The following is a 15,520-nucleotide window of genomic DNA, read 5'->3' as shown; positions in this document are numbered from 1 at the left end:
TTTGAATGAGGCAAAATAACATGCTTTTTCTCTCAAATATATTGTTATAATCATTTGTTTCAGATGTACTGTAATTATTTTCTGAATAAAAATTTGGTGTTATAAAGTCTTTTATCAAACTTGAGTCTTGAAAAAGAGGGGGTCGTCTTACAATCAGGGCCGTCTTATATTCGGGCCAGTACGGTATTAGGGATGTGACAAAATATCTTAATTGTGATAAATCGTGATACTTTGCATTCCGCCAGGTTATTGATATGCTCATGCCAAGAATTGAGATATCGTTTTAAAAAGGTATCAATGTTTAACAAAAGAAACCAACAAGTTTCTACCAAAATCTTCCACCATAAAACCCGAGTTATGCTCCCGTGTTGCGGTGACGGCGCAGCGTCTGCGGCGTCATTCGACATTCGATGGTTCTCCGGCCAGGAGACGCGTGGCGTTATGTTTGTACGGTTTTGGGGCATGCTTGTTGACTTCCTCTTGTCTAGTTTAACGGAGAAAAAAAATAAACAATGCAAGATGGAACGCTTGAATGTGGATCTTCAGCTCATCAACATTGAATAAATGTTGATCATACAAATGTTGCGGCGCAGGCGAAGCAGAAGACAGTTTTTAGGCGGTCTGTCCAACTTTTGATGCCGCATAGAGTTTTAGCCTCGGGTGAAAACCAACTAGCTGTGGCGGCTCAGCTTCAAACTGGCGTCGAGCACTGTGTCCAGCGTTTTGTCCGAGGTTTGCAAAGCCCTCCAGCCCGATTTGTTTGCCGTGTTCTCCAACCAGCCAGTTGGAAGCTTCTGGCTATTTCTGGCGTCTATGGAACTTCCCAAACTGCGTTGAAAGCCTTGATGTTAATGTTATCATGAAAGCATCGAGGCACTCTCAATCAGTGATGATGTATCATGTGTGAACTGTCTGTTGTTGAAAATGAAACATCAAAACAACTCTTTTGACACCAAACCTGTGCTTTATTTTTCATATACTTGAAGTGTGACACGTAAATAAGTCACAGACTCACAGCAAACAGATGTACACAATAAATGATGAAGTGCACCAACCAAAAATAACGACATAAAGGGATAAAAAGCTGGCAGTTTTTGGCCGACTGCGTCACCGCTTCGTGTGGCCACTCGATTCCGAACACACACGTCTAACTGGTCCTTCCATTTTTTTATTCAATCGCTGACATTTCCATTTGGCAGTCTTAATGATGTCTTGATGAGACTTGCTCTTCGATGAAACTCCCGTCGGCTTGGTCCATTTCTGCATGTACAATGGCGGTGATTTTGAGCTGAACCGGAAATAACAGTTTGAGCGGACCAATCACAGTTCAGTTCCGTCACATCATCTGCGTCGACGTGACGCTAAGGTTTGAAAATTCAATAGGACCACGTCAGGCTATGGCGCAGGGTCGTAAATTGGGTCTTCCTTGACAGCGCAAGTCTGACGCGGAAGCATAACTCGGCCTTAATAGTGCCTCAGTTAACTCTATAGCTGCCATTGACGGTGCTCGACGCTCAATCCATTAAGACCGGGAAGGGCGAATGAATGTTCGTTCATTTGTTTGAAACCAGAGCATTCACAGTCTCACTCTTTCCGATTTTCGGGGTATTTACAGGTCACTTTCCGTTCATTTTCGGGCATTTACAGAACAAATCCTGTTGCGTTTAAGTCACCGCCTATTCTTTCCCGGGTCTTTTCCTGTTCTGTAACCCAAAATAAACAGGAAGTGACCCATGAAACAGGCGATTCAGTCTTTCCGATTTTCGGGGTCTTTACAGCTCACTTTCTGTTAATTTTAGGGCATTTACAGGCCACCTGCTGTTCTGTAACCCAAAATCAACAGGAAATGACCCATAAAATGCCCCAAAGTCAACAGAAAGTGACCCTGAAATACCTCAAAATCAACAGGAAGTGACTGAAAATCAACAGGTTATGACCTGAAATGGCCCAAAATTACCTAGTTGCCTATCATTGGCTGGCACTGATGGCCACAAAAGTTGGTGGGGCCTCTTTGAAGTGGGAGAAGTTCATTCGCTGCCACCCCCCCAGTTCAAATGGATTGACGTCTACTCGTTATAAACTTACAGCAGAAGGATGAAGATAGCTTGTTTTTCTGTTAATTAGGTGTTTTGTACAATGATTTCCTGACCAATGTAACGATAATCGTTGTATCGCCATATCGTGAGATGATGGTTATCCATACCTGTTAACCCCAGGCCATTGGCAATCTTACAAATAGTGACGTATGCCCTTACAAATTGGTGACTAATCTTACAACGTTGTATAAATTGAATTTATTGGTAATATTGTCACATATAACCTGGTGCAATCAAAGAATAATCAATATCTTCAGCTACATCATGATTACTAAAATTTGACAGTGACTTTTGTTAGAATTGTATGTAGCGCTTTGGCAATTTCTATCATGTCTTGATGGCTGCCCTTGATGGCACTTCAGCTCGCAAGTCAGTTTGACTTGAAGGTAGTTTGTTTGTGTGTCCAATTAAAAATTAAAAAGGTCAATTGACAAGATTGACTTACCAATGCAATCTTTGAGTCAGGGAGCATTTCTTTTGCTAATTCTGAGAAGTGATTAGCAATAGTTGCAGGCAAATTGTGTTCGGCAACAAATTGGCAGAATCAAATCTCTGCTTTTGTCACTTTTCATTCTGCAGACTTCATCTTTATGACCATTGTTGGTTATCTTACTTTTAAAAAGTAATTAATTAGTTACAAATTACTTCTCCCAATTTATCTGAAGGTAAGAGTAATTAGTTACTTGGCAAAGTAACTGGTGTTACCTTTCATGTTATTTTTTAAAAATAAATAAATTAATTAATTAATTAATTAAATGAAATAACATAGTAACCTTTGCTGTTTGGAAATCGTTTAATATTGTGAATCAACTGTTAAGTTGTTAAAATTGCTCCCGTTTTTGCATTAGTTCCCTTTTGTCGATCGTAATTTCCCGAATATAAGGCGCACCCATGTATAATGCGCACCCCAAATTTACTTGATCAATGTAGGGAAAATTATTGTACCCATTTGTAACGCGCACCCTAATTTTAGCACCAATAAATAGAAGAATACAAGAAAAAAGAGCTCGTGTACAGATACAGACATGTCATTTTACTGAATGGTGAAACACAGCACAAGCATAGCACATTGGTAGTTCAAAACATTACCATAAACTGACAATATTTACGGTAATAATATGATTTGACAACTTCTCCAACTTACCAGAATCTAGGAGAAAACAAAACAGATGTGACTTTTCTTTTAAAGGCTTCTGTATAACTTGCTCGTTTCATCATGATGAATGAATGTTTCTTCCATGGATTGAGACGGTAAAATGAAAGTGAGAACGTAAGTCGGAAATCTGTGAGAGCTCATCGCTGTCAGCACGACAGTAGCAATAGGAACTATTGTTATTTGGGTTTGAGTTTCCCGAGGGACAGATATAGTTGACGGACACAGGAAGTATGTGTGCTTACGTTTGTTATGGTCCGAGTTGTGGAGCTGCAATAAACGTTGACTCAAATGAGTTCAAGAAACTATATTCTGTGCTTTATGAAGAGTGAAAAAAGGAGAATTTAACACAGACGAAATCATTCGGCCGATTAGAGTGAAGTATTACTGAAACAAAACGGTGACGTCACGTACCATAATAGTCGGCAACGGGTCGCCGCATACGTTTCTTCAACACAACGTGGCCGTGTCAATAAAAAAAAAATCGGTTTATATATATATGTTATATATATATATTTCTGTCTCCATCCATGTATCCGTTTATAATGCGCACCATGATTTTACAAGTTGATTTTGGGGGGAAAAAAGTGCGCGTTATATTCGGGAAATTACGGTACTTTCGACATGTTAAAGTTTTAAAACTGTTTCATCATTTAAAGATAGATTCAAGTCAAGATTTTGCCGATTTGGGAGTATTTTAGATAAAAAGTTACTTAAGTCTTCTAGGAAGGTTCACTACAACAGAGCCTTTCTGAGAAGTCTACTGCTTTAAAATGGCGGCTGTTTATTAACGCCGCCGTCTGTCATTTCGCAAGTTGTTCTATAAGCATTTGAGTTCTAGGCGTAGATTGTAGGTTGTCGGCTACAGTCAGGAAATATTGGAGCCACCTAGCCTAGCATCACGTTTGCTACAGTGTCACAACACTCTTCTTTCTCAGTGTCTCTGACTTTTCTCGCGTCATTCAACCAATGTAGTAACGCATCATAACGCACATTGTCTCGTTGCCGAAACGGTGACAAAATCCGTAAAAAAAAAAACGTAATGCAGGAGAAACTTACAGATTTTGAACGTATGGCGTACACATTTAAAAATGGTTATCGTGAGCTTTGTATAGCAAATCGTATTGTATGGTCAGTAACCAAGACAATATGTAGTACTCGCTCATGTAAATACTCACCCAGAAGATGAGGTTAAAGACAAACATCACATATTTGACGCAGCACAAACATTTCCGAGACGCTGACATCCTGAAAAGAAAGAATTAAGATATCAGAGCCATAATTCTGTGATCATCAATGCCACTTCATTTGTACTTGGTGAAATATTCTGGACGGGTGGACTATTTCCAATTTCATTTGTTGAATAGAGGATTGGAATAAGGCAGTACTTCTCAAATGGTGGGGCGCGCCCCCCCAGGGGGGCGCAGAGCGATGCCAGGGGGGGCGCGAGTGACCTCGGGGAACATGTTTTTTTTTTTTTTTTTTTTTGCCGTACTAGATAGAATAAAGTGTACTTGCACATCCACTCCGTGGGTGGCAGTGGCGCTCTCATTTTCAAAGTGCGTGCAGTATTTTTGAAGTAAGCAAGAGCACACGGAAGAGACTCATGCAGAGCTGGACTCACGCAGCGACCCACTGTCGTTCTCACGTGTCCGGCCGAGAAGTGCCGTTTTCGGCTTGGGATCATCACGACCACCGCCCTCACCTACGGTTCTCCCTCGGCCGCCGAGAATGCGCTTTTTTTCGGGCCGTTTGCCTTTGACTTTTAATATAGTGGGAAATGAGGAAAGACCACTGTTTACTGAGTCTAAAAATGATTATAGCGGAGAAGCCAAAAAAAAGACATTAGACCTCAATCTCATTGATAAGCTGCTTGATTGTTTTTCAGCGAAAATGTGCCGAATATTGCCAATTGTCACAATCGTCCCGCTTTGTCAGTGTTATATCAGTAAACCAGTGAGCACTGTGGTGAATCAGCGAAAATAAAAACTTTCCTTCTGTCCAAAGACTCCCCCCCCCCCCTATTCAGTTTTGTTTTTTTTCGGTCAAATTTTTTGGCATGTTGTCCTGAAGAGTAAATGTTTCTAATCAATTTGAATTTGTTATTATTTACTGATTTTATTACATTTTCTTTTTCAGTATCAAATGGTCAAAAATGTACCTTGAGTGTATTTTTACAGTTTGGATGTGACTTTTTTTTTTTTTTTTTTTTTTTTTAACCTCAGGCAAATTGATGCGCGTTAAGTCTTTTCTGTTACAAGCAACACAATGTTAAAAAAGTTATACTTTATTATAAGTTGATCTATGTTACTTTTTTTCTTTAATAGAAAAAAAAGGACACAATGTTAGGCTGAGGCGTACTTATAATAGTAATATAGACGAATGATACTATTTACAGTGGCGGCAGAGAGTTGGGGGGGGGCGCGAAACATTTACGTCTTCCTTGGGGGGGCGTAACAGAAAATAATTGAGAAGCACTGGAATAAGGTAATTAAAAAGAAAAAAGTAGTGGGTTGCAGTTGGCACAAGGGCCGTAATTTGGACACCCTTGCTGTAAACGCTCTACGTTTCAACAGAGGGATGGATTGGACAGTGTCCTTCCTTGCTTTGCTGTGGCACTATTGATTTTTCATGTGAAGACAAATAACTGCAATAAAGCATAGTATAAGTCAAGAGTACAGTGTATCACAAAAATGAGTACACCCCTCGCATTTCTGCAGATATTTAAGTATATCTTTCATGGGACAACACTGACAAAATGACACTTTGACACGGTGAAAAGTAGTCTGGGTGCAGCCTATATAATAGTGTTAATTTATTTTCCCCTCAAAATAACCAAAATATAGCCATGAATATCTAAACCCCTGGCAACAAAAGTGAGTGCACCGCATGGGAACTACGTACACCCCTAAATGTCCAAATTGAGTACTGCTTGTCATTTTCCCTCCAAAATGTCATGTGACTTGTTACAGGAGTGCTGTCAGCATTGCTGCAGAGATTGAAGAGGTGTGGGGGGGGGTCACTTCCACCACCATGCTTGACTGTAGGCATGACACACCTATCTTTGTACACCTGGTCGCCGCCACATATGCTTGAGACCATCGGAACCAAACAAATTAATCTTTGTCTCATCAGACCATAGGACATGGTTCCAGTAATCCATGTGCTTTGTTGACATATCTTCAGCAAACTGTTTGCGGGCTTTCTTGTGTACCGTCTTCAGAAGAGGCTTTTTCCTGGGGTGATAGCCATACCACACCAATTTAATGTAGAGTACGGCGTATGGTCTGATCACTAACAGGCTGACCCCCCCCCACCTCTTCAATCTCTGCAGCAATGCTGACAGCACTCCTGTAACGAGTCACATGATATTTTGGAGGGAAAATGACAAGCAGTACTCAATTTGGACATTTAGGGATGTACGTCTTTTCAAAGGGGTGTACTCACTTTTGTTGCCAGGGGTTTAGATATTAATGGCTATATTTTGAGTTATTTTGAGGGGAGAATAAATTAACTCTATTATACAGTATTTATTTATTTATTTATTTCCCTTCAGGCATGACATACAACATTTGTATGTGTTTACAATTAATTCAACCCGAAAAGAAAAGGGCTGACGGGAGAAGCCGAACCTTATTGAAACTCGTCCCCAGTATACCATATAGGACGCAACATCCTCGATATCGTTCCACTTCAAGCCACGATAAACTGCACACAGACTACCTTTCATTGTGTCAAAGTGTCATTTTGTCAGTGTTGTCCCATGAAAAGATATACTTAAATATCTGCAGAAATGTGAGGGGTTTACTCACTTTTGTGATACACTGTATATGTTTGCATAGGGACTGTAGGGACATAACACTACCAACTTTTCCAGATGCTCAAAATTTTCAACTTTTAAGAAACCTTATTTGCATTATTGACTGTCTGATGACTTGACCCCACCCCATCTCCCCGACACACGCTCTCACAGACCCGATAGAAATGCAACATGTCAGTAACATGTCGCCTCCATCCGTCCTCTTCGGAGAGGAGGAATATTAGAAGTTTTTTTTTCGGCGAGCAGCTGCCACGTAAATGTTGTGGACGTAGGGTACACACCAAAAACTTTGCTACTGAAAGTCCGACCTGCATCAGAGTTAGCATATCATTAAACTGTGTGAATTACTAGCCTGCAAAACTCGAGTAGGAAGCTGCTTAGAGAGAAGTGTGTTGTGTTTTCTACTATTAAAGTTGATTAAAATGTGAGAAATGTAGTAAACTGAGGTGTACCCCCTTCTCCCCAATTTTCATTTTTATTTTATTTATATGGTCACTAGAAGGGGTGAAAGTGGCTAGAATTTCTTGCCAGAACTCCCCGACGTGAAGGTCGACACGTAGCCAGAAATTGTATTTATTTATTTATTTATTGGGGGGGGGGGGGGTCAAACCTCTTAAACTACTGAAATGCAAAGAAACTTTTAGCACGGTTATTTCTATAACACATACAAAAACTGATTTTCATTCAAATTTTTTTTTTTTTTTTTTTTTTAATGATTTGCGAAATAAACATTAACAAAAACAGCAATAACCCCAACCTCCATTTCCTAATTTTTATTTTTTTTAATTTTCCCTCATTTCCTCACATACTATATATATATATATATATATATATATTTTTTTTTTTTTGAAGATCGCGCAAACATTTACTTTTTTAAATCATAAGGAAATGAGTAAGTACCCTAACATAAATGAAAAAATATAAATCCAAAGTGCAAATTGACAGCTAAGATGTTCTGAACCTCCCAATCAGAGTAAATAAAACTAAATATGATAAATAAGCCTCCTCAACTCTTTCGTTGCTCTTAAAGATTTGATTCATTTTATGTTGCATTGCCCTTTTTTGTTGCATCAATTCAACAAGCTTTTTCCCCCCCGCTGTTCCAGAAAACATGCACATTTGAACCAATCAGAGCTAACCATTTCTGCTGATCACATGTCAGTATGTCTGCCAATTGAAAGAATAAATGAGTCCAGGCGTTTTGCTTTGCGTGCATTCGCACATTGACGTGACTCATCATCATCAGACTCAGATAACTGCTGCAGCTGGGGAAACCTCCATGCCGTCCGTGGAATAAGATCAATATTAAATATTGGTGGAAACGGATTACGCTACACAAGCACTTTATTATGCTTGTTGTTAACACTTGTGTATGTAAATCTGATGTTGGTAGATTGTTTTCTTCTTGGAGATGAAATGCATGTGTGGCAGCTTAGCATTTTTTTACACATCGTTTTGACAGTTGCTGTCATATTTTCGCAATCAAAGCACCGCGTACCGGAACAGCATTCTGGCCCTTAATCTTATACCGGAACAGCTTTCCGGCCCTGAATCTTATACCAAAACTGCGTTCTGGCCCTGAATCTTACACCGGAACTAGGTTCCTGACCAATCTGGCCCACTTTCATACCTGGTCATTAGCCTATCAATTAATTAGGTTCATATTTGTGAGAAATGTAGCCCTGTTCATCCAATCTGTTTTGTATTATTAATGTCCCATCCCCAGCAAAAAGTGCAGGTTATGTCGTTATATTGTCCCGACCAATGTTAAGACCAAACCTACGCCCTTGGTATAAGTTAACACCTTACGGAATTGAATGGTACTATTGTGATGAAAATACAGCATAAATAGAACAAGGGTAACTTTCTGTATAGTTTAGAGAATGTCTGAACATTGGCATCATATGGTTAAGGATAAATTACAGCATCGGGAGTCATTTCCTGGTCATCCCATGTTGGTTTGTAAATCCACAGAGCTCTCACATTGTGTCAAAATGAACGTGCGAGCGGCTTTTGTCCATGTGTCCATCTGTTTGTATAAGTGAGTCGCAGTCATCCTCCCTCTGACAAGTGACCTCACACAGGAAGTCAAACTGCTGATAGGAAGGAAGCGGCCTCCCAACCTCAATAGACCTAATTATACTACTGAAAGCATTTCCCATGGCCACAGCAAACTTGTGACCCACTGAGGAGCGTCCATCAGCTAACCACTACTAATGTGTACTGTGGAGTAAACAATATGATGTGACGTTAAAGCAAAGACTAGGATTTGTCTAACCCTTACAGGGCATGCATTAGCTGCCATTGACAGCGGTAGACGTCCAGTCCAATTTTTCATTCTTTCACCAGTCCCAGTCAAAATAGATTTGACGTCTAGCGTCATCAATGGAACTGAAATCTGAACATTCCCAGCCAGATGCCGGATTAAATGAATTGAACGTCTATGGCTGTCAATGGCAGGCGATGAGAAATACTACAGGGATAAAATAATTCTCATCATCATTTATCTTTATTTATAATTATAAGAGATAATATAAAAATGTAGTAATGGATAATATAAAAATTAGGGGTGTCAAACGATTAAAATTTTTAATCGAGTTAATTACAGCTTAAAAATTAATTAATCGTAATTAATCGCAATTAATCGCAATTCAAACCATCTATAAAATATGCCATATTTTTCTGTAAATTATTGCTGGAATGGAAAGATAAAACACAAGATGGATATATACATTCAACATACGGTAAATAAGTACTGTATTTGTTTATTATAACAATAAATCAACAAGATGGCATTACCAGTATTAACATTCTGTTAAAGCGATCCATGGAAAGACTTGTAGTTCTTAAAAGATAAATGTTAGTACAAGTTATAGACATTTTATATTAAAACCCCTCTTAATGTTTTAGTTTTTATAAAATTTGTAAAATTTTCAATCAAAAAATAAACTAGTAGCCCGCCATTGTTGATGTCAATAATTACTTACACAATGCTCATGGGTGCTGATTCTGCTGAAGCCTATAAAATCAGTCCCGCCCAAGCGCCAGCAGAAGGCGACATAACTCCGAAAAACACAACAAGTACACATTTCACTGTGCTCTCATTTTAATCTGTTTGAGCGGGGCATTTGTGCGTTAATTGCGTCAAATATTTTAACGTGATTAATTTTAAAAATTAATTACTGCCCGTTAACTCGATAATTTTGACAGCCCTAATAAAAATATATGTATACAATTAAGATGGGGCTTTGCAAGGCAAAGGCCCATGTAAGAAAATTCTTTTTTTTTCTTAATGGATGTTTCTTCGGCACGCCGCACAACATGAACCGTGATCGGCACCGTTCGAATATTGAAATGACCGGAATTTTCGTGCGATGCAGAAAATTGTTAGAATGACCTCCAAAAACTTTTAGTTCCCCGTAAACAATGTTTTTTTTTGGGGGGGGGGGGGGTTCAAAACACTACTTGTCATACAATTTTTGACCAAATCACAAAATGTAAACATCGAAAATTCCAGGACCGTCTGAGGCATAAAAGTAGAATACAGAATTTGGCAAAAACATACGGTTCTCCCAAAATTTGTCAAAAACTTGCCCTTTCATTTTGAGTGGGATGCCACTGACAGTCATGTACGTCCAAATTTCCCATTCATTTTCAATGGCAGTAAAACATAGATTCTTATGATTTCCGACCATTTACCATGACAGCCAACTGGCGTCCAAGTACGTTGATGCCACTGACAGCCATGCAAGTCCATGCCATAGATGGCCGTGTACGTCCAAATTTCCCCTTCATTTTCAATGGCAGAAAAATCTGTGTGGTTGTGTTTTTTTTTTTTTTTTACCAAAAACCTGCGATTACAGCCCATTGACATTCAACTGGTGCCCAAGTAGGTCGATGCTATTGACAGCCATGCAACCGGACGTGTTCCCGAAATGTCCCCAAATCAACAGGAAGTAACCTAATATCAACAGAACGTGTCCCAGAAATGTCCCCAATTTAACAGGAAGTGACAGGATAGATCTATATCTACCACGGCAAAGCCCCATCGAAATTTCTGCAGAAATTGCAGTTCGCAGTTGTACTTGCTAATCCGCATTTATGATTTTTTTTAAATGACCAAAAATAGTCACTTGCCCTATAATAGGTTAAAGGTCTTAGGTGTCAATGTATATATATGTATACATATATTAAACATATTTATATATACATAAGGTCATGTGAAAAAATTAGGACACCCCATTAAATAATCAGTTCTTTATTAAGAAATGTTCACATATCAATGTCTCATCTTGTTTTTCTTTATCTCTGGAAAAGAATGTGATTTAATTGCAGGTAAACAACAAAAACTAACATTGTTTTACTCATTAAACCAAATTTATCAACAAAAATGCATAATATTACTGAGGAAAAAGTTAGGACACCGTACAACCTAATAGCTAGTGTTACCCCATTTGCCTGAAATAACTTCAGTGAGACGCTTTTTGTAGCCATCTACCAGTCTTTAGCACCGGTCTGAAGAAAATTTGCTTCACTCCTCAACGCAGAATACTTTCAACAGTGACTGACTGTTGAAGAGAGAGAAAACACCATGGTGAGATCAAAGGAGCTGTCTGAGGCCTTCAGAAAGAAGATTGTAGACGCTTATGGGTCTGGTAAGGGATTTCAAAACGTCTCAAAAGAATATACAATCAGCCATCCCACTGTCCAGAAAATAGTCTACAAGTGGAGGCCATTCAAAACAATTGCCAACATGCCCAGGTCTGGCCGTCCAAACAAGTTCACCCCGAGAGCAGACCACAAGATGCTAAAAGAAGTCTCCAAAAACCCTAAAATGTCATCACGGGACCCACAGCAGGCTCTTGCTACTGTTGATGTGAAAGTGCATCCCTCTACAATCAGAAAGAGACTTCACAAGTTTAACCTTCATGGGAGGTGTGCAACTCGGACCAAGAATAACACGAAAGCCAGACTGAGGTTTGCCAGAGTGAATGTAGACAAAGACCAGGACATATAAAATCATGTTCTTGGACAGATTAATCTAAAATTGAATTATTTGTACACCAGAACAGAGGACATGTTTGGCGTAAACCCAATACAGCATTCCAGGAAAAGAACCTCATACCAACTGTGAAGCATGGAGGTGGAAGTGTCATGGTTTGGAGATGTTTTGCTACAGCAGGACCTGGCCAGCTCACCATCATAGAATCCACCATGAATTATATCATTATCAGAGGGTGCTTGAGGAACATGTGAGATCATCTGTTAAAAAAATTCAAGCTTAAGCGAAACTGGACTATGCAACATGACAATGGCCCAATACATACCAGTAAATCATTTCTTCACATTAAAGGAAGAAATGAAGAGTCCTTGAATGGCCGAGTCAAAGCCCAGATCTAAATCCCATTGAGATCCTTTGGGGTGACTTGAAACGGGCTGTACATGCAAGACACCCCTCAAACATCTCATAGCTGAAAGTATTCTGCGTTGAGGAGTGGAGCAAACTTTCTTCAGACCAATGTCAAAGACTCGTAGATGGCGACAAAAAGCATCTCACTAAAGTTATTTCAGCTAAAGGGGGTAACACTAGCTATTAGGTGGTAGGGCGTCCTGACTTTTTCCTCAGTTAGAATATGCATTGGTGTTGATATATTTGGTTTAATGAGTAAAACAATGTTAATTTTTGTCGTTTACCTGCAATTAAATCACTTTCTTTTCCAGAAATAAAGAAAAACAAGATCAGACATTTCTAAGTATGTGAACATTTCTTAATAAAGGACTGAATATTTCATGGGGTGTCATGACTGTATATATACATATACATATGGCGGAAAACACTCAGGCTGACTTGAAGTTCTGCTCTGAGAGCCCCAATTTAGCCAAATTTCAAAATTGTCCTATATGCATGTGTGATACATCATTGGAAAGCTTAAAATCTCAATTTTCTGGGGGAAGAAAAATTTTGAGCAGGAGAGCATTAAAAAAATTTTGAATTTTTTTTTTTTTTTTAAACATCAAAACCCTAACTGGAGGTGTGCGCACATGAGAGCATAATTAAAGACGCCATGATTTTAACGCGATATTATCGCATAAATACCTCTTTTCGATCCAAAAACTCCATGTAGCATATATCACCGAGTGTCAAGACACAGGTGTGAATGGCCACAGCCGGATTTTGGTGGGATTTTATGGGTGAAACATGGTAATATAACAAGGGTCGGGATGCAGAAATCGCAGACATCAAGAAGTGGTCGAGATTTTCATGTATTTACCCTTTTAAACATTTTTCAATTTTTCTTTGTTTGTTTGTTTATCATCTAAAATATTGGGGGAAATACGACAGTAACAAACAAACAAACAAAAAAGAGACAATTAAGCAATAGTTATGAGGTAGATATCTGTGACTTATTTACAGACGCTATTTTTTTAATTGTGATGTAATTTGTTTAAAAGTTTAATTTTAATTTTTTAAAGTTGTTTTTTTAAACTAAATATTAGACATAAATTAATGATTCTAAGGTAAAAATGACCGACATTTCGAATAACAAATACGATTACTAGAGTTGTTCCGATCATGTTTTTTGCTCCCGATCGTTTTAGTTTGAGTATCTGCCGATCCCGAGATTTCCCGATCCGATTGCTTTTTTTTCTTCTCCTGATTCAATTCCAATCATTCCCGATAATTTTTCCCAATCATATACATTCTGGCAATGCATTAAGAAAAAAATGAATAAAACTCGGACGAATATATGCATTCAACATACAGTACATAAGTACTGTATTTGTTTATTATGACAATAAATCCTCAAGATGGCATTTACATTATTAACATTCTTTCTGTGAGAGGGATCCACAGATAGAAAGACTTGTAATTCTTAAAGGATAAATGTGACCTTGTATATTGTATTGTGACTAAATATTGCCATTTAGTGTATTTGTTGAGCTTTCAGTAAATGATACTGTAGCAATTTAACTTCTGCCCAAATGCATGATGGGAAGTGCAACCATGACTGTGCGTAGTGGTACCAATTGATATATCTTCTCTGCGTTGGGAAATAAAATAGGGTGTTAAGAAAAAGAGCAACTATTACCTTTCTTCCCCACTTTGCTTCCCACGATATTTCTAATTGTTGAGAGAGGGATTGTAAGGCTTTAGCCAATTAAAAAAAAGCTTCTCTCTACTCATTTAACGTCGCCTTTTAACTCTATGAACACGTAAAACTGTGCCATTATAGATTAAACACGACAATGCGTGAGTGGGTAGTGCAGCGCATGCATTAACTGCATTAAATATTTAAAAGTTATTACCGCCGTAAACGTGATAAATTTGATAACCTAGTTTAAGCCAAAACTAAAGACTCTGGATGAGTGTAAGACATTTTGTCTGTAACGTTAAATACAATTAGAAAACGATTTAATCAAAAAATATGTATATATTAAAAAAAGGCATGTCCGATATTTTTTTGCCGATTCCGACACTTTGAAAATGGCGTGATCGGGGACATCTCTAACAATTACTTCTTTTTATGGCTAGGTTGAAACAAAAGCGGTTGCGCAACGTCTGTAAACAGGGGTTTCCAGGGTAAAACGGACAAATTAAAAATAGTTCCAGGGCTTAATGGCCATGAATCTGCATATTGTTTTATCAAACACAACAGTTCTTTTGGCTAAAAATACAGCAGTTTATTTTAAAGAGGAGTGCAAGAGCAGAAACTGCTTTTTCAGCCTTGTCTGTGTTTTCTGCCAAATATAGTTTCGAAATGGCCAAAAATAGTCACTTGGCCTATAAAGAGTTAAAGGTCTAGAATAGCTGTCCACTGTAGTGACAACTGTCCCTGAAAGGGTTCATTTGGATTGATCACATTCAAAGACAGATGCAAATAAAATTAAGTTAGTCTATGTTTCTATGTTTGGATTACACTCATATACTCATTACGGTTGGCAGTAGAATTAGTTTGTTAGTTTAGAAAGCACTTATACTTTGACAGCAAAATGGATCGAAGGAGATACTGGATACTGTACAACTAAACTTTAATTGGAATGAAAGGACAATGCTAATTTTATTTCTGTATGAATCACATGATCAGCATTAAGAATCTGTGCCGTTACAACAGGTTTTACCTGAGGATGTGTTTCAGTTCTGTCCGGTGTTGTTGTTAGGTTCTGTTCTGTATTCCCAACTTGTTAATCCCTTCGCTTTCCTCTTTCTCTCCAGGAAGGAGAGTTCCTGAAGCAGCCAAATGCTTCAATCAGCTTTCTTTACACTTCTCCACTGTGTTCTTCTTCCAATGTGGTCGCCTCTTCCCCCAATTAGTTTGTCTTCCCTCTTGATTCCCAACCTTTTGACTTCATGTATTTTTCCATCTGGGAGGCTATACCCTACTTTCAAAAGTTTCCAGATGTCTGATTTTGGTCTGTCCCGCTCTGTGCTCCTCCCCTGCTCATTCTTTC

The 15,520-nt window shown here is 38.6% G+C and overlaps 1 protein-coding gene across 1 annotated transcript in view; it reads right to left on the bottom strand.

The window, feature by feature from the left end:
• tspan4b (tetraspanin 4b) overlaps nt 1-15,462 on the bottom strand; it is a 28,489-nt gene extending 13,027 nt beyond the window's left edge. Inside the window, exons 1-2 of the mRNA XM_057861478.1 lie at nt 15,191-15,462; nt 4,428-4,497 (exon numbers count right to left, since the gene is read on the bottom strand). Of these exons, the coding sequence (XP_057717461.1) occupies nt 4,428-4,496 (69 nt within the window). The 5' untranslated portion in view covers nt 4,497; nt 15,191-15,462. The remainder of the gene's footprint in view (nt 1-4,427; nt 4,498-15,190) is intronic.
• Nucleotides 15,463-15,520: the final 58 nt, after the last annotated feature.

This window comes from Corythoichthys intestinalis, chromosome 16 (assembly GCF_030265065.1).
Source record: "Corythoichthys intestinalis isolate RoL2023-P3 chromosome 16, ASM3026506v1, whole genome shotgun sequence".
NCBI classification, from domain to species: domain Eukaryota; kingdom Metazoa; phylum Chordata; class Actinopteri; order Syngnathiformes; family Syngnathidae; genus Corythoichthys; species Corythoichthys intestinalis.
The sequence above is the reverse complement of the archived record's forward strand: the minus strand, read 5'-3'. Positions and strand labels throughout refer to the sequence as shown.